Here is a 22,672-nt window from a genome sequence, read left to right as displayed (position 1 = left end):
TAGGACTCCAAGACAGTGCCTGCCACTGTCCCATTTGGGGTGGGTTAGACGGTGGCTTCTCAGTAAATACACGCTAAACGAGCCAGGTGCAATGGCTCACGCCTGTAATCCCAGCTCCTCAGGAGACTGAGGCAGGAGAATCACAAGTTGGAGGCCAGCTTGGCAACTTAGTAAGACCCCGTCTCAAAATAAAAAATAAAAAGAGCTGGGATATAGCTCAGAAGCCGAGACCCTGGGCTCAGTTGATGTATCCTCCCCACAACAAAAATGTTAAATGAATGCAACAAACAGGGGACTGGGGAGGTGAGCATCTGCTCACCTAAAGTGGTGGGAACTCACCGCATCCTGAGCCCTCTGTTCTCTACTCACAGCTTCAAATGGGAGAGAACCTTTTTCTCCTCTGAAGCTGTGTGCTCATCTGACCCCTGTGTCAGGAAGGCCTGAGTCCCAGTGCCCCGGGACAGCCCTCTCTTGCCCTGCATGCCTTTGTCTGATAAACACCCACTAGGCTAATGCTCACGGAGTTCCTAGGATGTGTGGGCCCTGCATACAGCCCTGGGAGGCAGCCATGATCATTCCCATTTTGGAGATGAGGAAACTGCTGAGGTTCAGAGAAGTGAAGTGACTTGCTCAGTGAACGTCTCCAGTTCTGAGCTGGGGTCAGAAGCCCAGCAGGGAGAGCCCAGAGCCTGTGCCCTCCTCCAACATTGTTCTGCTATGTTCTCTCCAGAGGCAGAGCTCCTGCCCTGGTCCTTGCCATCATCCTCAGAGAAGAGATTCAGGGTCTGGTACAGACACAGGCACCAGAACCCCAAAGGACCAGCATGCCAGGAGCTTCCAGAAAGAGCTCAGGAGAGCACCTCCCAGGCAGACCCTGTGGGGCACACGGAAGGAGATACCTCTGGGTCTTCATGGCAGGGGAAGGCCCTGAGCCTGGAAGAGATGAAGGGATGAAGCTGGTCCCAGGGCACACGCATGCTGTGTGCAGAAATGTACCCAGGATCCCACAGAACCAATCAAAGCCATCAAACAGGGATTTGTATGTTTCTCTGGAACCATCTCTAAATATACCCCTCACTGACAAAAGCAACAGATCAGTGTGCCCTGAATGCCACATTTGTATAAAAATGTTTATATAAATAGATGCCACTGGAAAGACACATAAGCAAGGATTGCCTCTAGGTGTTTAAATTCTTTTTTACCATGTTTTATATTACTTTTCTCAAATATACACAGGCATATACACACATGCGTACAATTGTCCACAAGGACTGGAACCCCGTGGGAGATGTCACTGTTGCTAGGGTGGAGGTGATGGACCGGGAATTCCCCAAGGGGGTCTCTCTCATCCCCGCTTCATCTCAGGATGCAAAGGACTCCTACTGCTGACCAAGCAGTCCTGACCCAAGGAATAAAATGCCCTACACCCATGAATACTTCTCTACCTTCCGGAACATTCAAGCATATTCCAGGTCAGAGGTGCAGTTTGCAGAGAAAGTAGAGGGATCTTTGAGGAGGAAGGAGAGGCAGAAGAATCTGGAGTTGGGTGTGGAGTGCCCATCTGAGTGTGAGGTGCCAGGCCCTGTAGCAGGCTGGACTCTGGTGCCCTCTACACCCTCATCCTCAGCACCTTTCCTCACACTCCCACCCCTGCCCCAAGACCATCTGTGTGTGCACCTGCATGCACGTTCACTCAGGCAGCCTGGGGGCATATGTACACCTGTATCTGTAAGTATATGTGCTCTGCGTGTGTGTTTGCATTGCTGTCTCTGTCTCTGTGTATGTGTATACAAGAGGCGCTAAGGCAGGTGACTGGGTGCCTGGGACTGCAGAGGTCGAGCCCTAATTCTGCCACTCTGTGATTGTCCGACGGGTATTCATCCCAACCTACCTGTGGAAGTAACCTTGCCAGCTTTAGCCAATAAGACTGCAGGACACCCAGGGAAATCTGAATTTCAGGTAAACAATAAATAAGTTTTTAGCATAAGTATAGGACATGCCTAAACGTTTTCATTGCTTATCTGAAATTCAGATTTCACTGGGTGTCCTGTATCTTAACGGTCAAGCCTATACGGCAGGGATGGGACTCCCCCACCACTGATGCAGGGCAGACTGTGAGATTGGCTTTGGCCAGTGGAAGGTGGGTGGCAGTCACCACGCACCAGCTCTGCACCTCCTGTGCTCCTGCCACCTAACACAGGTTGAGCAACAAGTCCCGCAGCTTCCGTCCAGACCCAAAGGAGGAACGCAAGGAACAGGACGGAACCTGATCCACAGCCCAGTTCAGCCAACCCGTCAACTCCAGAATGAGAAATCAACATTCAGTATTGATGTCTAACTCCAGTGACTCTGGAGGCTGAGGCAGGAAGGTCGCAAGTTCAAGACCAGCTTGAGCACCTTAGCATGGCCCTAAGCAACTTAGTGAGAAGCTGTCTCAAAATTAAAAAAAAAAAAGAGGGCTGGGATGTGGCTTAGTGGTTAAGTGCCCCTGGGCTCAATCCCCGTACTCATACTCACCTGTCGGGAGTAACACCCCAGCTGGGGGTGCACAGGCTGCTGATAGGGCGTCCTGGCTGAGCGCTGGGGGTGCAGGCCCTGGGGAGACAGGAAGAGAGGGGCTTGGTGTTTCTGGGCAAGGGCTGCAGCCATGCCTGGCTCCCACACCTGCATCTGCAGACACAGGTGAGCTCATCCCATCACACTGCACCTGTCGCTGCCTGAGGCCACCTAGATTTAGGCCAAGATGAGCCCAAGTCATGCTGCCGGGAAGCCCCACTTAGACAGTTTAAATGTTTAAACTGCCTCATAATGTTTAAACTGCCTCCTGAATCCCAGATCTGCCCTGCAGTGGCTCTGTGACTGGGGGCAAGCTGCTTGGCCTCTCTGAGCCTTTTTTCCTTGTCTACAGAATTATGCATGTTCCGGCCTGCAAAGCCCAGGAAGAAAGCCATGTTCTCTGTTGCTGTCTGCACACCTTTGCTAAGTGCTTTCCCCAGGCCCCATTCTTGCCCTAACACATGAGATATCCAGGTACATCCATGTGAGTGTGAGTGTGTGTGTGTGTGGGGATTAGTATGGGGATAAATGAATTAATGCATCTAAAGAGCTGAGAACTAAGTGCCCAGCACTTAGTAAGGACTTGGTAAATGTTAGGTCTGTCTATCATCTCCTGCTGACCCCTCCCTTGAAAAGGCTCTCTGGCAGCTTATGAAAATTTTATTCACAATTCTGTCAGGGTGTGGGTGCTTTGGGGTGTGCATTTGTTCCCACACAGACACAAGATACACACACACACACACCGAGCATGCAGCCCATAGCCCTCCAGTCTCAGGTTCTGTCTACGCCCACCTTACCTGCCCCACCCCCCCCACAAGGCTCAAAGCCCAAAGACCCTCCCAGCCAGGACCTCCCCCCCTAGCCTCTGCACTCTGAGGTGCTGCCTCCATTCTGGGCTCGGTTTGTGCCAGTTACCAAAGGGGTGGGGGTGGGGGCAAAACTCTGCCCTTGACTTTCCCAAGCTCCTCATGAAAAGCTGCGGAACCCCTGACCTGGTTCAGGGGGGAGTCCCTCAGCTCCCGCTGCTCCACCTTCTAGGTCCCCAGGAGAACAGCTGCTCCCAGAGCCCCGCCCCACTCTCTGCTCCCCAAGAACAAGACGCATTCCTGCCGTGATGTCTTCCACGTCCACCAGCCAGCCCTTCACCACAAACCAGCTCCCTCCCTCTCCCCTGCACTCCAAGCCCTGAAGCCAGCAGCCTGACCTTTATGACCCAATGGGGTCCCCGTGACACCCACCTTGTCCTGAGCCTGGACAAAGAAGTCACGCAGAGCCAGTGGCCTCGCCCATTCCCAGCCCTCAGTCTGCTGCTGCAAGGCCACTGAGCAGGTGGCTGAGTGTCCCTCCCCTGTCTCACCCCTCCCCCATGGACCCCTTTAGCACTTAACCCTGCCTTCCACAGCCACCTTGCCCAGCAGAGGACACGTGGCCACCTCCACCCCACCCACCTCGGCCCCAGGACCTGCAGAGGAGAGCAGCTGCCCCCACCCGATCCTTGACTTCAGGACACAAGGGCCACAGTCAACAGGATAAGCAACACCATCTGACTTCCAGAACAGCACGTCTACAATTGCAATTTTGTAAACTCGGGCTGGGGTAAACAGACATTCACTCTTGTCTGCTTGGGGCTGTGGCCTTCTGCTACCCAGCCTCCCTCTTCATCATCGGGAGCAGAGTTCTTTTATGCTAAGTCCCCGGGGGAGCCGCTGGGCCTCCTCTGTGCACGAGTCTTCCTCCTCCTCACCTCTGGTCCCTCTACCAAGGAGCTCTGAGTAAACTGGATTTATTCCTGATGCCACGTGGGGAAGAAGCCGGAAGAGAGTAGACCCCATTTGTCATCTTCTGCCACTTCAAGGATTGTGGAGACCCCCGACCCCATTTTCTTGGAAGATCAGGGCTAAGTAATGACGACATCAAAATCCACTCCATCTCACACTTCGGCTTTTACAGCCTGTTCCCATCCCTGGGCTCAGTCCTTACCCCAGATCAATCTGTGCTGCTTCTGCTGCTGTTGCTATGATGACGATGAACCCATCTCACAAAGGAAGAACCTGGGACTCAGAGCAGCTAATTAACCTGCCCACGGCCACCACACAGTTTGGAAGCAGCAGGATCGTTCCATCCAAATCTACCGATTTTGAAATCTGCCTTCTATCATCTCGGGCCCCTTGATCAGCTGTTTTGAAGCTAACACAGCATTATGAGATCTTGAGAAGCTGCCAGAAGGTAAATTATGCTGTCTGTTGTTACTTCCTGGGAGGGTCAACTCTTTGCATGGCCCCCTTCAGCTGTGCCCATTCAGTGTGTGAACTGCCTGACGGAACCCAGCGGGTCCTCCGAGCCAGAGGACCCCTTCCACTGCTCCTGCCCAGAAGCTGGGGAACCTTGTCAGAGTAAACCCTGCCATGCAAACCTCTGCCTCTTCTCTGAAGACAGGGGAACGTCATGCTCAGACGGTATGTCCATTTCTCGCTCACTCCGAAAGAGTCAAAGCGGAAGAAATCAACACCGCAGAGTGATGCCACCCAGACTTAGCACAGCCAACCATTGCAAATTAGCTTTCCACGGTGCGCTCCCCGGGCGCGTCTGAGAGTGGATGTGTGCGCGCCACCTACATCCCTGCGACTGTTCCTCCCTCGGAGGTGGAGGGGCGTCGGCTGGTCTGTGATGTACTTCTTGGTCATCTTTGAGTCCTCTCACCTAGCCCAACACTCTGCTTATAAAAGCGTGGAGCAAAGGTTTTTTTAAAGTTCCTGAAGTGCATGAGTAAATAGCAATGGGTAAATCACTAAATAGTGAAATAAATAAACCATGAATAAGCAAGCCTCAAATGCAAGGGTAGAAGAACACTGGTGAAGGAGTCAGTGAATCAAGGAGCGACACGTTTCTCTCAGGACCTGTGTAAAGACAGCGTGGCTGATGGGAGATGGGCAGGCTTTCATCTCCCCTTAGATCACCCTGCGCTGCAAGCCCTGGCCTCTCCGTGGCCACTTGTTCTCTTTAGCAAACAGACAAGCTTAAAAACAAAACAGAGGGTCAGAGAAACAGAACCCTTTGGGATCCAGGAGCTAAGCCTGGTGGGCCAGCTCGGCGGGTCTTACCTAGAGTGGAAGAGACCTGCTTCTGCCCTGGACATCTAAGCCTCAAGGTTGGAGCTCTCTTGCAAAGAAAGAAATGGCTCAGGTGCCAAGGGGGTGGTGAGAGGGGAAGGGACGTGGAGGAAAATAAACTGAATACGAGTGTATTTCCTTTTGCTTTTCCTCTTTTCCCTTTCCAGGCTTTGCTGGGCCAGGAGGGTACAGCCGATGGCCAAACTCCTGGACATCGAACCCCAAGGACCTGCACCTCCCCACACAACTACATGCCACTCTGGAGAGGAACGAGGAAGGGGAACTGAAGACAGAAATCTTAAATGCTGAGCATCTTTCCTAGGGGGAAAAACAAAAAAAAACAAAAAAACACCTGAGCACTACCTAGAGGGACTGTTTCAGTGATTGGATTGGACAAAGTCTTAAACTAGAGTGGACATTTATTTGATTCTTCCCTCCTTCTACTGAGTGGGCTGTAGCTCTTAAGGGATATTAAGTTAAATGGACAAAATAAAGAAACTACATTTTCCCTGCATAAATAAGTTCTGTGAGTGAAATTTCAAACCCTGCTACAAGTGCTTCACCTTTCCTTTCTGTCTGGTCACTAATTCCTTCTTAACGAGGAGCCTAAGACCAAGAATGCATGTCCAGGCACCTCGGCTGGTACAAGCAAAGGCTACTCAGATACGGTTTAGATAAGATGGTCACCATCTGACCTCCAAACCACAACACTGGGGAGTGAACGGGGATGTCATTAGTAATCATTCTGGGACCAAATGCCTAAGCTGAGATGGTCCCAAGTCCTCCAAGATGAAGGCCATCTGAGTCGCAGGAGGTGGGTGGGAAATAAGGACTATGCCATCCTCCTGTTCCGGGGGACCAAGCACTTAACCAGCCAAGACTGGCAAAGGGCTCTGGAATAATCAGCGTGGTGTGAAGTGTGTGTGTGTGGTATGTGTGTGTGGGTGGGTGTGTGTGTGTAGCAAGTGATCTGGTCACAACAAAAATAGCCACAGAGGAGGTAACAAGTTGAGAGTGTCCTGGTGTCATTCCCTGGGAGCCTCTGGGGTAAGGAAATGGCGCCCAAGGGTTCTTTGTGAAATAGGCTCCCTGCAAGTCACACCCCGTCCTGGTGTGGAGCGCAGGTGGGATGACTGCAGGCAGAGCCCAGCCCCCGCACTCACCTGATACTGCGGGAAGGTGGAGTGATTGGTGAACACCGGTGGAGGCGGGCAGTTCAGGTTGAGCCAGAAAGGCTGGTTCACTGTCGTGGAGGTCAAGGCTGTGGCAAAGCGTGGGGTGAAAACGTTCCCTGTGTACTTCAGGTTGTTCTTGTCGGCCACTGTTACCGGAGGGTTAACTGCAAGTCACAGGAGAGGTCAAGCCCTTCAGTGTGTTTGAGGCAGGGAGAGGCCAGGAGGCCTCTTCCCCTCCCCAGAGATTCTCAGAGGTCAGGGGCTTTAAAGCTCCAAGAGGGTCCTTCAAAGTCCTGGTGAATTTCCAACCACAGGAAAAACATCATCCGTTCACACTTTGCCCATCTGAAGGGGACCCCATCGGGGTCTGGCTTGGAGCTTCTCTGTCCATCATTGGCTAGTCAGGGGGGCGGTTTAGGTTTAGCAAGGGATACAGCAATCCGCATTGCTATATGTCCCCAACTTAAAAAGCAAATTCTTCCAAGTGCTTTAGAAAAATCTAGCTAATGTCATGCAAACAAGTGCTATGTCACTGGACTTCATTCGGATCAAACCCTTCAAACAGCCCCCCACCAGGTCCATGCGCTCAGCAGGGACTGTATCTCGGGTAGGTATTGTGTCTATCTGGGAATGACTTTTAAAATAATTTAAAACAGGATAATTCGATGTGAGTGGCTCTAAATTAGTCTAGAAGAATGAGTTTTCTGGATATGAATTGCTTCCTGAGAAACATCTGTGTCCCGGGGGGCTTATGGGATCAGAAATGGGCCCTTGGTTTCCCCTCCATCTGGCATCATTTTTAGAAAGGAGTTTTTGACTGAAACGACTGGAGAGGAGCAAGAAGAGAGAGCAGGGACTTGAAATATATCCACATGAAAGTGATTGAAAGCAGGGATTTTTTTTTTCCCCTTGGCTTGGGCATTTTGAGAAGCTAGGGTATAATTCTGGGTTAGGGCTGTATTCAAAATCAACCACTGAAAATGTCCACGTGACCCCTGGAAGCCAACTACCTATCTCTTTAATTTTATTTCCCACAAGGAACATATGGAAAAAGCCATTTCCCGGGTTCTACAATTTAAAACTCCTGACATCAAGGAAAGGCAGTGACTGGCCCTGGTTAAGACAGAGCCACGGCTGGGTCTGAGAGGTCTCTGGGGTCCCTCCCTTGGGGTCCTTGCTGGCTAGGTCAGCTTACGTTTCAGCTCCAGCCCATCCACCTCCACTTTGCTGCGAAGCCTCAGCTGCCCGCTCGGGTTCTTGGTGGCACCGAGGAACTCATAAAGCAGGTTCTTCTCGGCCGGCCATGCAGGCTTCTTGGTGGACATGGTGCCCACTGGGTCAATGCAACCCTCCTCACTGCAGCTGTCCTTTCGACTCTGGGGCCACTGGCTGAGGAAGAGGCTCTCTCGACCCTTGGCCAGCTCCTTGCTGCCAGGATTCCGTTCTGGAGCTGGAGAGAAACGGAGTCAATGCTCCCGGGGTTCCAAGTGCTAGATGCAGGGAGCATCTTCTTATGAACCAGGTGACAGCTCTTCCATAGTACTCACCCGAGCCTGCAGACTCTCCCTCAGCCTAATGGAACCCTAGTCTCTCTCTCAGGCCTTCCCTGACCACTGCCCCTTCTGGCCTTCCTGCCTCATGATCCAGATGTCTGTCCATCCATCCATCCATCCATCCATCCATCCGTCCATCCTCACCTTCCCTCCTTCCTTCCTTCCACAGTGCCAGTGGGGGGATATAAGGATGACTTGGACTCAGTTTCGCCATCGGGGGGTGCACAGCTTGGGGGGGAAGATACTCGTCCCTGCAGGACACGCGGTCTGAGTCCCACGGTTTGCTCCCTCACCATGGACTCCACCTCGGCTGTGTTGCTCACAGGCAGCTCGGCTCTCCTGTCAGTGCCAGGCCCTGCCCTGAGTACTGGGGACACAGGGATGAGTCAGAGCCAGACTCTGCCCTGCAGGAGCTCACAACAAGGAAGAAGAGAGAGACATGCCCAGAATAGCTCCAGGACAAGGCAGATGGGCACCACGAGGTGACAGAAGTACACCACGGGAGAAGACAGTGGCTGACATCACTTCTATCTGAGAGGGTCCTTTTTATTCCCAGAAGGAAGTGGGGTGCAGCTAGGCTTTGCATGCAGGGGTACCTGAGAGGAGGGTGCCACAGTCCCTGGTGACTATGGACAGAGACTGGGAAGCATCAAAGAGATGCAGGAAGGACACAATCAGAGCCAGACTCAGGACTCACTCCAAATAGACCAAGCATCCATCCCCCAGTGCAAGGACTGTCTGCACCACAGTGGGGGGGCCCCCCACCGCGCTCTCACCCCCCATGTCCTTTTAGCCTTGCAACTCTTTCTTCAAATGAAATTAAATGCATGTGTGTGGAACAGTGATGGAAAATGCTCTAAAAAAAAATTGTATCTGGGGCTGGGGTTGCAGCTCAGTGGCAGAGCGCTTTCCTCACATACGTGAGGCACTGGGTTCGATCCTCAGCACCACATAAAAATAAATAGATGAAACAAAGATTGTGTCCATCTATAACTAAAAAAAAAAATGTTTAAAAAATTGTATCTGTACTGAACATGGGCAGACTTTTTTTTTTTTTGTCAATAATTCCTAAACAGCACAGTAGAGCAACAGAATAGCTAACATTTACATCCTATTAGGTATCGTAGATCCTCTAAAGATGGTGTGGAGTAGGTAGGAGGGTGTGCATGAGTTAGATGCCATTTTAAATGAGGAACTTGAGCATCTGTGGATTTGGGCATCTAAAGAGAGCCCTGAAACCAACATTTGGAGGGACAACTGTATATACATACATATGCATATATATATGATGATGATCATATGTTTTTTAAAGCACTGCTCTGGTTGAAGCAGGGAAGAGGGTCTTTTCCTGCCAGCCCCTTCATTCCTTCCACCATCTGATGGTATCTGAAGCTCCCCAGAGATTGGCATTGAAACTTCCACCTGCCGACTAGATGGCAATGATCCGTGCTGGACACACTGCAGGCACCTGGGGACTCTGGTCACAGGGGGATCAGAAGAAGTGGACCTGATCCCACCAGTTTTAGGACCTCCAACCCAGTGGCCTTGAGGGCTGAGCATGCGCCCAACTGGGTCTGCCTTCCCAGAACTGTCCCAGCAGAGGAGAGCTGCTCCAGCCGGGGCCAGTTTGGAAGCCAGTGGTGTTTTTAGTAAAATGCATGCCCAGAGTCTCTTCTAAGAGTTTCTCTTCTTGCTGTTCTGCCGCCAGCTAGTTTGCTGAAATAACACACCCACTAATAATAGCCCTTTCCTCAGAGAAAACACACACCTGCAGACCCACACACACCTACGAGGGCCCCTCCTCCGAGACCTGGGTACACACAATGCTCACGTTCCTGCCTGTTTCTCCTCTGCCTCTCCCGCATGGACACGACCATACACAGGACAGACACATATGTCGACACGTACACACAGACACAAACAGATTCACCCCCTCTGCATTTTTCTCTAACAAACACACCTACACTGGCAAAGCTCTCTTTGTCACAGTTTTGCCCATATATTTGTACACGCAGGCACAAATGGTCAGGAGGGTGGGTGGGCAGGACCACTTCCAATCCCACAGCCCCATCTGGTAAGAATGCATCCATGGGTGATTCCAGAAGGAGGGGGAGGAAGGCCCTTCCCCCTGCCAAGAGCCCAACCCTTCCCTGCCCCACAACCCCCAAAGCCCATCATCTCAAAGCTCTCTGGCTCTCCCAGGCCTTCCCAACACTGAATCCAGCTGGTGATCCCTGGCTCCATTGTTCTGGACTTCAGACAGTGCTCAGAATACAGAATGTTCTCAGGGGTGATTGTGTTCTTATTCTCTCAGGGAGATGAATGTGGGCCCTCGTGATACGGGCATCTCTGTTATCTCCCCATGCTGACAGACTGGGGGTGATTCTTCTTTGGTTGGCATGAATATGATATATTCCCCTAGTAACTGCTCAATGTGGGCAAATGCCTCTGCCATCAGTCTGTCTTCTTGGAACCAACTACTCTGAATGGCTAGATCAGGACAAAAGACAGAATCTAAGGGGAGAGGGAAATGTGAGAAGTGTCTGGGTAGCAGATCCCAGGACCAACAGGCTGAGCCACGAGAACTTATGCATCCAATTTCTGCCCCAGAGAGAGTGAGAACTAGACCTAAGGGCCAGAACAGGTGCCTCCATCCCAAGCTAAATGACTCCAGCTGACAATCAAACTCCTCTCCAGCCATCTCCATGAGGCAGCCTCAGCCTCACCGTGGACCCAGCTAGGGTAAATACTTTCTTCCTGGTGGAGTCAAAACATGGAGCCCGTTACTACATACATGATACTGATCCCTCTTCCCAAAGTGGTCTGGATCAGGGGCTCTGCATTTGCTCACACAAGCTGTGCTCTGCCCACGGGCATCCAGCAGAGCAGGCCTGCAGGGACTGAGAGCAGCCTGCACCTGGGAGCCTGTGCCCACCAGAGAGGCTGCTTTGTCCTGCTTCACCCAATGATGCTTTATGTGTGTGCTGTGGCCCCGACAGCTTCCTAGGAGGCCGCCTCCAAGCAGGCCCACTCTGTGCCCCTGATCCCAGCCCCACTCACCCATCGAGTGGTGCCCCTCCAGGGTGGAGTCAGACTCGGCCTTGGAGCAGATCTTAGCAAACACGGGGAGCTGCCTCTTCTGAGCAGGGAGCTCCAAGAGTTTGTCGGGGGGTGCAGGAGGAGGTGGGGGTGGCAGCAGCAGGAATGGGCCCAGCCCTGCAGGCTCCCTGAAGCTCCCAGAGCCACTGAACATGCTGTTCTGCAGGAAGTCCTTGATGACCCTTGCCTCCTCCAGCACCATCTTGTTGTCGGGGGTCTTGGACATCTCCGTGGACTTCAGTGGAAACTGGGCCAGGAGCTTGCTGATCTCCGAGTTGGAGGCACCCAGGCTGTGGCCCCCATCCTCGGTCCCTTTGATCTTGGCAGCACGCAAGATGCCTGTCACCGTCGACAGGGCAGAATCGCAGTCCTGCCGGCTGCCAATCACAGACACGGCCACCTTCTGCTCCCGCAGGTTGTCACCAGCAATGATGGAGGCTCCAGGGCGCTCACTGCTACCAGCCACCAAAGGAGGTGCGAGAATACAAGAAACTGGTTCTCTGGTCCCTTGGGGAATGCCTCCAGGTGCTGCCAGGTCCCCTGAGCTCTCTTTGAGCAGGATGAGGTGCTCTTTGGTGAGACTCAAGAACTCCTGCTCCACCAACAGGGAGATCTCATCCTTGCCGCTGCCGAGTTCCAGAGCTCTGCAAACAGGTCAGAGAGAGAGAGGCGGTGAGAGTGTCTGCTCACCAAGGGGCGGCTCTACGGCAGGACACGGGCCCCAGGAAAAGGGGACTGATGCGGCACTTGATGGAAACGTGTTTCCTGTTGAGGGAAACCTATTGCTTTCTCAAGCAAAAAAAAAAAAAAGACTGACAGTCTGGCTTGGCCCCTAGACCCCGATCTACACTGTAGCCCCAAGGCTACCTGAGTCCCTCCTTGCTGGCACTGTTCTGGCAAGATCATGGACCCTGGACTGGCCTCACCTCAGTCATGGCTGGTCCAGCAGTTGATTGGTCCCTGCGCTGATTCCTAAGGATCTCCCGATGCCCAACCACTGGCCTCCACCTGTAACTCAGACCTGGACACCTGCATAGACATTGCTGGCCAGCAGAAGCCCAATGGCCTCTGGTGGTCCCAGGGACACTAGGTTCCTGATTGCTGCCAGTCCTCAGCCCCACCTTCCTGCCATCATCCCTGGCAAGGGGCACCTTCTTGCCTGGCACTCTCAGGGGCGCCAGAGGCACTGAGCTTACCACCATCTATTCTCCTACTCCGTGGGCTCCTGTGAGGCCGGGTGAGGTGCCCTACACCTCCAACACCTGAAAAACTGCTCAGCACGCTAGCCCTGGGGATATTGAGGAAGAAGATGATGAAAGGCAGACCCCATGAGTGGAGAGGGCACTGGTGTCCCCAAAACAGTGCCCATGGAGTGCCCCAGCAGGGGTCTTGCCTTCCTGGCAATGCTGTTTGGGTAGGGGTCTGCATTCGAGTGCACGTGCAGGCACACGCACACGCGCACATACACACAATGGACATACACATGTGTGTGTTTGACGCACGCACACCTGGACAGGAGCAGAGAGGCCCATGATTCATGTGTCGGCACACACAGCATCAGAGCAGTGGCCCCCACATTGACCACCCACCAGAATGGGCGTTTGGTGTAGTCTAGAGGCTCCCTTTACCTCAAACCCTTTACCCTTTATAGTTACTGGGTCCTGCAGAGGCACATGGGTCCTGAGGTAGGGAGTGGGGAGTCAGGGTGCTTGTGCCAAAAAATATGTAGGGAGTGTGTATGAATCTTCTGAGCCCCGAGGCTCCCATCCTTTCAGCACCTCAGTGAGGCTAGGAGCAAGCCCCCTCCAGGAAAATCGGACCTGGGTTTAAACCTGGTCACCATTCTTATTTCCTGCCAGACCCGGGAATCTCAGCATCCTCTCCAGTAAAATGACAGTGGCGCTCGCCTCCTGGGATGGAGGGGAAGATGTGGAGGGGGAATCCACACTTGAGCTCACTCGGCACCTGCTGGTATGAGCTGGACCAGCCACGCCCCCCAGAGGGCCATCAGGCTGCATGATGGTGATGTGGGGCCAGTCCCTGCTCTGGATTTTCTCCTTCCTCTCCCTCTCCACTACCCCCTCACTTCTCCCCTTCCTTTTGCCTCCTTCTCATGTCTAGACTTAGGGCTATAAATAGGTCCCACTCTCACTGCTGTGCCCCTGGGAACAATCAGAATAAAGAGGTTGCCAATCTGTGGCCCCAAGTTTCAGATCTCCTTCCTCCTCCTCCTCCTCCTCCTCCTCCTCCTCCTCCTCCTCCTCCTCCTCCTCCTCCTCCTCCTCCTCCTCCTCCTCCCAAAGCAAACAAGTGAATCTCCATCCCCAGGAACGGGGCATTTGAAGGAATAGCATCTGCCTTCCCTCCCTGCCCCCACCCCCAGTACCTTGCAAAGCCAGCCATATGCCAATAGCTTTTCTGGATTTGAAAGACTCATTTCAATTATGTTAATTTTTAAAAACTGTGATAATGGCATTGTGCTTCTACTTAAACAACAATAACAAAAAAAAATGAGTACTTATCTCTCAGAGATACACAGGAAAGTATTTACAGATAAAATCATGTCTGGCATCGCCTTTAGATTAATCCAGCAGAGAAGGAGGGCCTGACAGATCAAACAAGATTGGTCTCACTTTGCATATGCTGATCACCACTAAAGCTGGGGAAGACACATGGGATCGCCACACGCCAGCCACTCTACTTTTGTCTACATTTAGTTTCTGTTGTTTTTATTTTTAATGAAAGTACACACACACACACACACACACACACACACACACACACCTCACTACTGAATCACAGAGCAGAAAAGCAGCTCCTAAAAGACCCTTGGGGTCCTGAGGTCTTTGTACCAAAAAATTCCGGGCATGGTCCCTTTTTAACACTTAAGTGGACACTCCCAGCCCACCCAACCCAGAAGCCAGGCAGCTAGAGAGGAACCAGGAAGCCTTGGGTGCGAATCCTGGTACTGCCCCTAGATAGCTGCCAGCTAAGCCTTTTATTTCTCCTCTGTCAAGTGCCGATGACACCTACCTCTCAAGGTCAGACCATGCGACTGCTTAGAGATGAGTTATGCAAAATACTCAGCATGAGCCTGGTGCATAGCAAGCCCTGGAGAAATGTCTGAGGCATCATTGCTATAATGCCATTACTCTCAGTGGTCAGCTCTCAGTTACAGTGCATCCGGTGCACTGCTGGGGTACCTGGAGCAACGGAGGAGAAGGCACCTTCTCCATTTCTACTCTGCATCCTGGTGGCATCTGAGAAGATACTCACATCCCTCCCAGCTTCCAGACCCCACCCCTCCAGGTCATTCTCCTCTGGACACACCACAGGGACTCTTAGAATCTAAGTGGCATTCCTAGAAGGAGCAGCTGTGTGCCAAGAACAGGTGTCCACCCGGGTTGTACCCTGAAAGGCCACCCAAGGGCATCATTTGTCATGAGTTCCCCAAAGGCCAGATGGGAAGCCAGGTGCCCACAGGTGGCTCACAAAGAATGTCTGAAAGGCCACAGATCTTGTCACTGGGAGAGGGAGGAGGTGGTGTGGGGCGCTGTCTGGTCCAGCTGCCCTGGATCCCTCCTCCCGCCCCAGCCGGGGCTTCCTTTCCAGGGGTTGTTCTCCAGCGAGGTCTCCCCGGCTGGGTTTTTCTCCCGATCTGAATGCAATCAGGGATGTGGCTGCTCTCATCCCATCACTCCAGCCGCGGGAGGATCATCACGCCGAATCTTGAGCCTGTCATCCGTGGCATTAGCTGTCCCTGACAGCTCCGTGTCAGCTGCATGTCTGATGAGCACATCTTCCGAGTCTTCCGCCAATTTACAGATAGAAATGTTGAATGGCAGAGAGTCTGGGGCAAGGCCGTGGGGACACTGCTGGAGACCCTCCTCCCAGCCTGACGGTAATCCTGGATCAACACTTCGGGGGAATAAATCAATCCAATACTATCATCCCTGCTCCACTCCTCCATGAGAAGAGCCTTTATCAAGAAGCCCGCTGCAATCAAGATTTGCCAGAGAGTTAGAAGTCCCTGGTCCCAGTGCCTCCCCAACCTTGCGCTCTCCACACCCAAGAAAATAAGATTTGCTTGTTCTTATTTGTTCTGGAAAACTGCATGCCCCACAGAGTGAGGACATTCTCAGAACACAGATCAAGCCATTCCCCTGCTTAAAACCCTCTTGTGGGTTCTCATTACACACAGGATAAAATTCACCCTCCTTTCTGATCTCTAGGACACTACTCAGACTGGCCCCATCTCCCGCTTCTTCCAGCCACAGGGGTCTTTTATCTCTTCCTTGAAATGCCAGGTTCAATCTAGCCCCAGGGACTTTGCACTTCTTTTGGTATGCCCCACCCCCAGTTCTCCCTGAACTGGCTCCTCCTCTTCCTTATTCAGGCCTGGGTTCGAGCATCCTGTTCTCAAAGTGGCCTTTCCTACCCATTTTTTAAAAAGCCCTTCCACCACTTACTAGGCACTCGCTAGGCATCAACTTGCTTATTTTCTCCACAGAGTCTATCACTGTCATATAGTATTATTTTTACATCTTCACTCTCCATAATTAAATGCATTCCTCAAAGGCAGGGCCTCTATCTTGTTCAAGATGGGGGCCTCTGAGCCTAGAACAGAGCCTGACACAAAACTCCAGCTCCATAAGTACTTTTGAGTGATTGAATGAATGAACAGGCTCACTTACATTTACCCTTGCTGGCCCCTCAGAGCTCTTTAATTCCCTGGTGCACATACCTGTTCCTTTCTCAGGCCAGAGGGCCCCAGCTTTCTCTACTGGTTTAGTTTTGGATCCTTTTTCTGCCCTTCTATCCCCTGTTCTACCTCTGGCCTGGCATCCCATGAGCTGATCAGATGACCCTGCTTGGCCCTCCCAACCTTTGCAAAAGCAGTCCCCTGTGCAACTGGCAGAGACTCAGAGCGATCACTTGGGGGCTCACGGGACCATTTTGCACACCGTGCATGACTTTGCTGAGTTTGATTTTAAACCTTCATTTTCTGAAATCTATCTTTAAAAAGATTTTATTTTTTTTTTCCTGAGAAGTTTTGCTGGTCCTGGCACCTCTCCTGTGCTGTTTGCTTTCTCCTTCAGATTGGTTAAAAAAAAAAAAAATCTATCAGACTCTATCCAGTGAATCATTCAGGGAGGGCAATCCAGCTCCTGGGCTCTTGACAAAGGAAGCTAGTTAGAATCTGTGCCGGGGCTCCAGGGCTTCAGCTCCACGCTGCCACCTCTGCTTCGCCCACCTCCAGAAATGATAGGTGTCTGATCGTGGCTCTGTACTCAAATGCTGTGCATTATTCCTGCATCTGCAGTGTGCAGAGTTGTATAAAAATAAAGGCTATTGACTGGCTGGCACCCCTTCCCAGAATAATGACTAAGCAAGCGTGCTGTTAGCTCCCTCAGCAACAGTTCTGTGTACATGATAACACAGAGCAAAGACGAAAACTGCTATTCATCCGAGCCAAACAACAGAAAATGCAAGCAGAAAATTGTCAGTGCTGGAGGAGACACCAAAACAAATATTTTCTTCCAGCTATGGCATTTTAGACCCACGACACATACAGTCCCCAGGCCGGATGCCCTGGCCACATGACTGATTAAAGAGTGAAGCAGGTAGAAAGCTCTGGAGTCCCCCGCAGACTTGGGCTTGGATTGTAATCTGACGGCAGACTGACCTCACAGCTGGGGGGGAAGACTCCCACTTCTGTGTGTCTGCGTGAGAAGAAGAACATTGCCGGGTGGCGAAGAGGTCAGTCTCCAGAGAGAGGCTGAAGCAGATCCTCTCTGTTTAAAGGAGGCCTGCCTTGAACAGGTCCGACCTAGCGTCAGGTCCTACTCTCATGTCACAAGATAATAGAGTTAGCGATCATCATGTACTAACAAGCCACCATGTGTGTCTAAGCACTTCACGTGCAAAACGCTCTTCATCTTAATCTCCACCGGAGCCCTTCCTGTATCTAACCTCCCTTGGATAGTTGCCTCTGTTCTTGATTCAGTAAGAAGCAGAAGCTTGAAGTGTGCCTGGGCACCTTGGCTTCGCCTCATTTCTCTTGGGACTAGGAACCTCTATGCAGACAGGCCCAAGCTTCCTGCTGCAAGATGACTCGTCCCAGTCGGATGGAAGAAAATTCCAGGGTGCCTTGTCCAGCTGTGGGCCAGAGCTAGCTGACTGCAGATGCATGAATGAGCATGTGCCAGCTTCAGCTGAACTCAGCCCACAGAGACGCTCCCAGCTGAGCCCAGCCCAGTTACTTAACTATATAAATGGGGGCCAAGGGTCTAGTTGTAGTTTTGAGCCACTACATTTCTGAGTGGTTTGTTATATCTCAGAAGTTAACTGAGCTGGGTGTTCTGGAGAATGCCTGTAATCCCAGCGACTCAGGAGGCCGAGGCAGGAGGATCACAAGTTCAAAACCAGACTCAGCAACTCAGCGAGGCCCTAAACAAATTAGTGAGAACGTGTCTCTAAATAAAAAATTAAAAAAGGGCTGGTGATGAACTCAGTGGTAAAGTACCTCTGGGTTCAATTCCCAGTACCAAAAAAAAAAAAAAAAGTCAACTGATTCAAATAGATAACAATCATCCCAGTTTTTTAAATGAAAAAAACTAAAGAAATTAGGTAATTTTTCCAAGGTCACAGAATAAGGAAGGGACAATGCAGATGAACGGAGGCCTTCTGGCTCAGTAGCCACTCTCCTAACCACTAGGCTATCCTGTTCTGAAAACCAAGCGAGAAATGCTGTGTGTGAGATTACCAGTCACACACCTACGTTAGGAGGGCAAGGAAGGCCTCTGTGAGAAGTGTCATTCAAACTGGGCCTAAAGGTTCCTGAGTACTTAGTTAAAGGAGGTGAGGAAGAGGGTTCCAGATGCAGGGAGCAGCTGGGAAGGAGCTTGGCTTGAGTGGTAGGGCACACTGTTGGGGCAGAGGGGAGTGGCAGGAGGGGGGTCAGGGTATAAGGCAGGAGTCAGAGTCTGCCAGGCCCTGAGACGGTGCCAGGGAGCTTTATTCTAAAGGGAAGCCACAGCTGAGATGTAAGCAGGAAGATGCAGGCTGCCGTTTCAATGAGGGCAGGCATCTCTCCCAGAGAGCCATTCAGAGGTGTGGTGGCAGCCGAGGACAGAGGCCTGGGCCGCTCTCTGTGATGACTCAACTCAGTGCCTGGTATTCTGTTTGTCGCAGGTCCCCACCACAACCTGAAGGACAGGAAGCATCTTCAATCCCAATTTGGAAGGAGGTAACTGAGGCTCAGGAAGGTGAAAGACTTGCTCGGTTGGCCCAAGAGGATCAGGGTAGAGTAGGATGGGATCCCAGGCCCAGGTGGCCCCCAACCTCCCCGCGTGGCCACTTCCCTACAGTCCCTGAAGCAGCGCAAGACGGATACTCTGTGGGCAGCAGACCTAGGTTAACACCCTCTCTGTGCTTCCTGACAGAGTGACCTTCTGGAAGTCACTTCCCTACCCTGAGCCTCAGTTGTAGGGAGGGCAGAGGCCTCCGGGGATCAGGAGGACAAGGCACCAGAAGACAGAACTCAGAGGACAGGCAGGTGTCCAGTGTAGAGACCTGCCGGAGCCGCGGCAGTGAGTGACAGGAAGAGGACCAAGGGTCCCAGAAAAGAGGAGGCCCTCCTTGTGTTGGCAGAGGCTCTAGCGTCCAGTCTGCATCTTCCCCGGGGGAGTCCCACCAGGCTGCGGCCCAGGCTGATGGCTACTTCCAGGTCTTCCTGTCTGCGTGGTATCAGAGGCCCACCTTCCCGTCCCCTGGTGTATATGCCACAGCATTCAGGGTGACCCCTGCCCGATACGGAGGGAAGGGAGACAGCCACCTCTGCCAACGCTCCTTGTGTCCTTCTCCCTCTTCCCTCTGCTCCAAATCCAGGACTCGCTGAACTGCCGGGGTCCCCTCTCCCCATAGACACACACACACACACACACACACACACACACACACACATGCACACACACACATGCACACACACACATGCACACATATGCACATTCACACACACGGACACACCACAGCCATGCATACACACACGTACGCATGTCCACTGCACCCACGTGCATGCTCACACATGCACACACATACCACCATGGCATCCTGCTTGGAAAACCAGCAGGAGGGAAAGAAAGCAGGGGAGGAGGGTGGATTCCACCTCTCCAGCCACCTGAGAGGTCTGGACCACTCTCAGTTTGGGGGTGAAGGGGCCATGGCGAGAAGCTGCAGGTGCACCCGCTATCCGAGGTCTGTAGCCCGCATCCCAAAGCCACCTCGGATCTCTGGCCGGGGGCAAGGGGTACACAGATCCCCAGAGGTCTCTGCCCTCCCTACAACGGAAAGCTTCAGACACCCCACCCCCAGCCCTCTCCACCCTCGCAGACTCTGAGGATTAAGGGGAATGATGAACGGGAAAGCACTTGGTAAATTGTAAGGGCGCTATGCAAATGTTAGCGGCTGGGACTGAGGCTGTGGCGCGGGAGAGCAGAGCCTGGCTGCCGGCCTTGGCCTTGGCACTCCGCTGGCCAAGAGTCCCACTTCCTAAAGGTGCAAAGTCGGGCAAGGCACTGAGACCTCAGTCTCTTCATCTGCTAAGCGGGAATGGGATGGTGACACTCACCCCAGGTTATAGGAGACAACACTATGAAATCCCTCGGCTCCCTTGAGGCCAAGCCCGGACTTTGTGTTCATCTAATTTCTTAGCAAAGCTCTTCACACGTACTAGATTCAATTTTTTTAAAAAAATGGCATACACTTAGAACTCACAAAAGGTCAGTCTCCTTCCTTCTTTCCAGGCTTGTCTTTTGTGCCTCACTATTGATTTTTAAGCCTGGGGCTCTTCCTCTTTGGCCCCTAAAGTATCAGAGAAACTTCCCTCCATGTGCCTAAGAGAGGCCTGTGTGCTTGTTTCAAATGCAGGGTCCTGGGCACCCCTGGAGGAAGGGCCATTCGGTGCTCTGGAAAGGGGTCCAGACATCTGCATTTTTTTTTTTTTTTTTTAGTTCTCGGCGGACACAACATCTTTGTTGGTATGTGGTGCTGAGGATCAAACCCAGGCTGCATGCATGCCAGGCGAGCGCGCTACCGCTTGAGCAGACATCTGCATTTTGAGCAGTGTCCTTTCTCCACCTGTCCCCCTCCCTCACCTTCCATGGCCCCTCTGAGACTTTGCGGGTGTGACTTTCCCTCTACGCTGCAGCCATTTCTCTGCATGTGGGTCAGGGCGGGTGGGACAGCCTTGGAAGGCACATTGGCACATGGAGGTGAGATACCCCTTCCTGATTCTTCTCCCTGGGGGACAGACATTGATTTGGACCAAAGACTGAGAGTGTTGGGGGTGGTCGACGAGGGACTCAGTGAGCTGGGGAATGAGACAGGAAATACTGGGGAATAAATACAGCAATAAAGGAGCCTGGGCTGGGAGCTACAGAGTGATTCTTATTGTTCAAATTATCTTTAAAACTTTTCATTTGAATCTGTTTAATAAGGGAAGGCTTACCCCAAGGAAGAGGTATTTTTTTAATGTGACTTGGGAGCTGAATTGGAAAGAATGTTGCAACAAAGATATTAAAAAGGGGATTAAACCAAACCACTGGTGGCCCATCTCTGCAGGCTCCCACAACCTGCGACACAGCTCCCGAAACCATAAAATTAAATTACAAAGGGGGACATGGGAAGTGGGACGTTAATCATGATTCATCTCCCTTCACTGCTCATGGCTCCTGGTGCTAAGCAGACGGGGAAGGAGATTCTAAAGGGCTCCTGGTGTTCCTTGGAGCGCAGGTCTCCCACAGGACTCTTCGCTGGGCTCCCTCCCGGCTGGGTGACCTTGGTCAAGTTGCCGAACCTCTCTGAGCCTCACCTTCCTTCTCTGTAAGATGGGAGTGATAGTGACTGTCTGCTGGGAAGGTTGCTAAGACAGTTGAGAAGACAGAAAATTCAAATGTAGAGCCTGTCACCTCCAAGCTGCTACTTCCCTTCTTTGTAGCTTATGGCACAAGGAGAAAAAAAAGACTGCCGTGTCTGGGCTTATTGATATTCTGTCCCTATGTTCCTGAGTGCTTTCTCTGATGGCCACGACCCTTTGCTTGGATCCTGGCCACCTCTGGGCCTCACCCTCCTTGGGGTGGCATTTTAATGGCTCATCCATCATTCACTTCCTCATTCATTGGTATACACTGCAGAGTCACCGAGTGCCAGGAACTTGGCCGGACACTGGGGAGACAAAGATGAGTAAGACTCAGCCCTTGCCCTTAAGGAGCCCCTGGTCAAGTGGAGGAGGAGGGATTTGTGGCCACAAGGCAGGGTACACCATGTGCCAGATGACCACCACCTCATTAGAAGTGCCACTCCAGAACCACACCGAGTGGTGTGCCAGGGTGCTGGGTTCCCTCCTCCAGCCAATGGGCCACTCGGAGCTGGTTTCAGGCCAACTCTTCTGTTCCCTCGCCCTCATATAAAGACCCACACCATATGGTCCTCAGAGCCAGGGCAGTGTTTGTCTCCAATGATGATCTCTTCAGCTTTCTCTCATTAGATAATGAGTTATGAAAAGCAACTCTTATGTTCTCCCTTTTCGCCCTGGCTTGCCAAGAATCTCAGAACAAAATGCTGTCCTCACCGAGTAGTTTCCTTTAGCCTAAGTCTTGTGATATGTAAAGTCTCTCCCCATATCATTTTTGTCTTGTCATTTTATCCTTGATAATAATAATGAAGACAGTGACAACGGTGATCGTGGTGGTGGTGATGATGATGATGATGGTAGTGGTGGTGGTGATGATGATGGTGGTGATGGTGATGGTGGTGATGGTGATCATGGTGGTGGTGATGATGGTGATGGTGATGATGATGGTGGTGATGGTGGTGGTGATGGTGGTGGTGGTGATGATGATGGTGATGGTAGTGATGGTGGTGATGATGGTGGTGATGGTGGTGGTGGTGATGATGATGGTGATGGTAGTGATGGTGGTGATGATGGTGGTGATGGTGGTGGTGGTGATGATGATGGTGATGGTAGTGATGGTGGTGATGATGGTGGTGATGGTGGTGGTGGTGATGATGATGGTGATGGTAGTGATGGTGGTGATGATGATGGTGGTGATGGTGATCATGGTGGTGGTGATGGTGATGGTGATGGTGATGGTGATGGTGGTGATGGTGGTGATGATGA

At 52.0% G+C, this 22,672-nt stretch overlaps 1 protein-coding gene across 1 annotated transcript in view; it reads right to left on the bottom strand.

Annotated features, from left to right (window-relative positions):
- Positions 1-22,672, bottom strand: part of C11H1orf94 (chromosome 11 C1orf94 homolog) — a 35,307-nt gene that overhangs the window by 5,694 nt on the left and 6,941 nt on the right. Inside the window, exons 2-5 of the mRNA XM_026406865.2 lie at positions 11,455-12,137; positions 8,037-8,285; positions 6,830-7,005; positions 2,518-2,595 (exon numbers count right to left, since the gene is read on the bottom strand). Of these exons, the coding sequence (XP_026262650.2) occupies positions 2,518-2,595; positions 6,830-7,005; positions 8,037-8,285; positions 11,455-12,137 (1,186 nt within the window). The remainder of the gene's footprint in view (positions 1-2,517; positions 2,596-6,829; positions 7,006-8,036; positions 8,286-11,454; positions 12,138-22,672) is intronic.

Source organism: Urocitellus parryii, chromosome 11, assembly GCF_045843805.1.
Source record: "Urocitellus parryii isolate mUroPar1 chromosome 11, mUroPar1.hap1, whole genome shotgun sequence".
NCBI classification, from domain to species: domain Eukaryota; kingdom Metazoa; phylum Chordata; class Mammalia; order Rodentia; family Sciuridae; genus Urocitellus; species Urocitellus parryii.
This window is presented reverse-complemented; position numbering and strand designations above follow the sequence as displayed.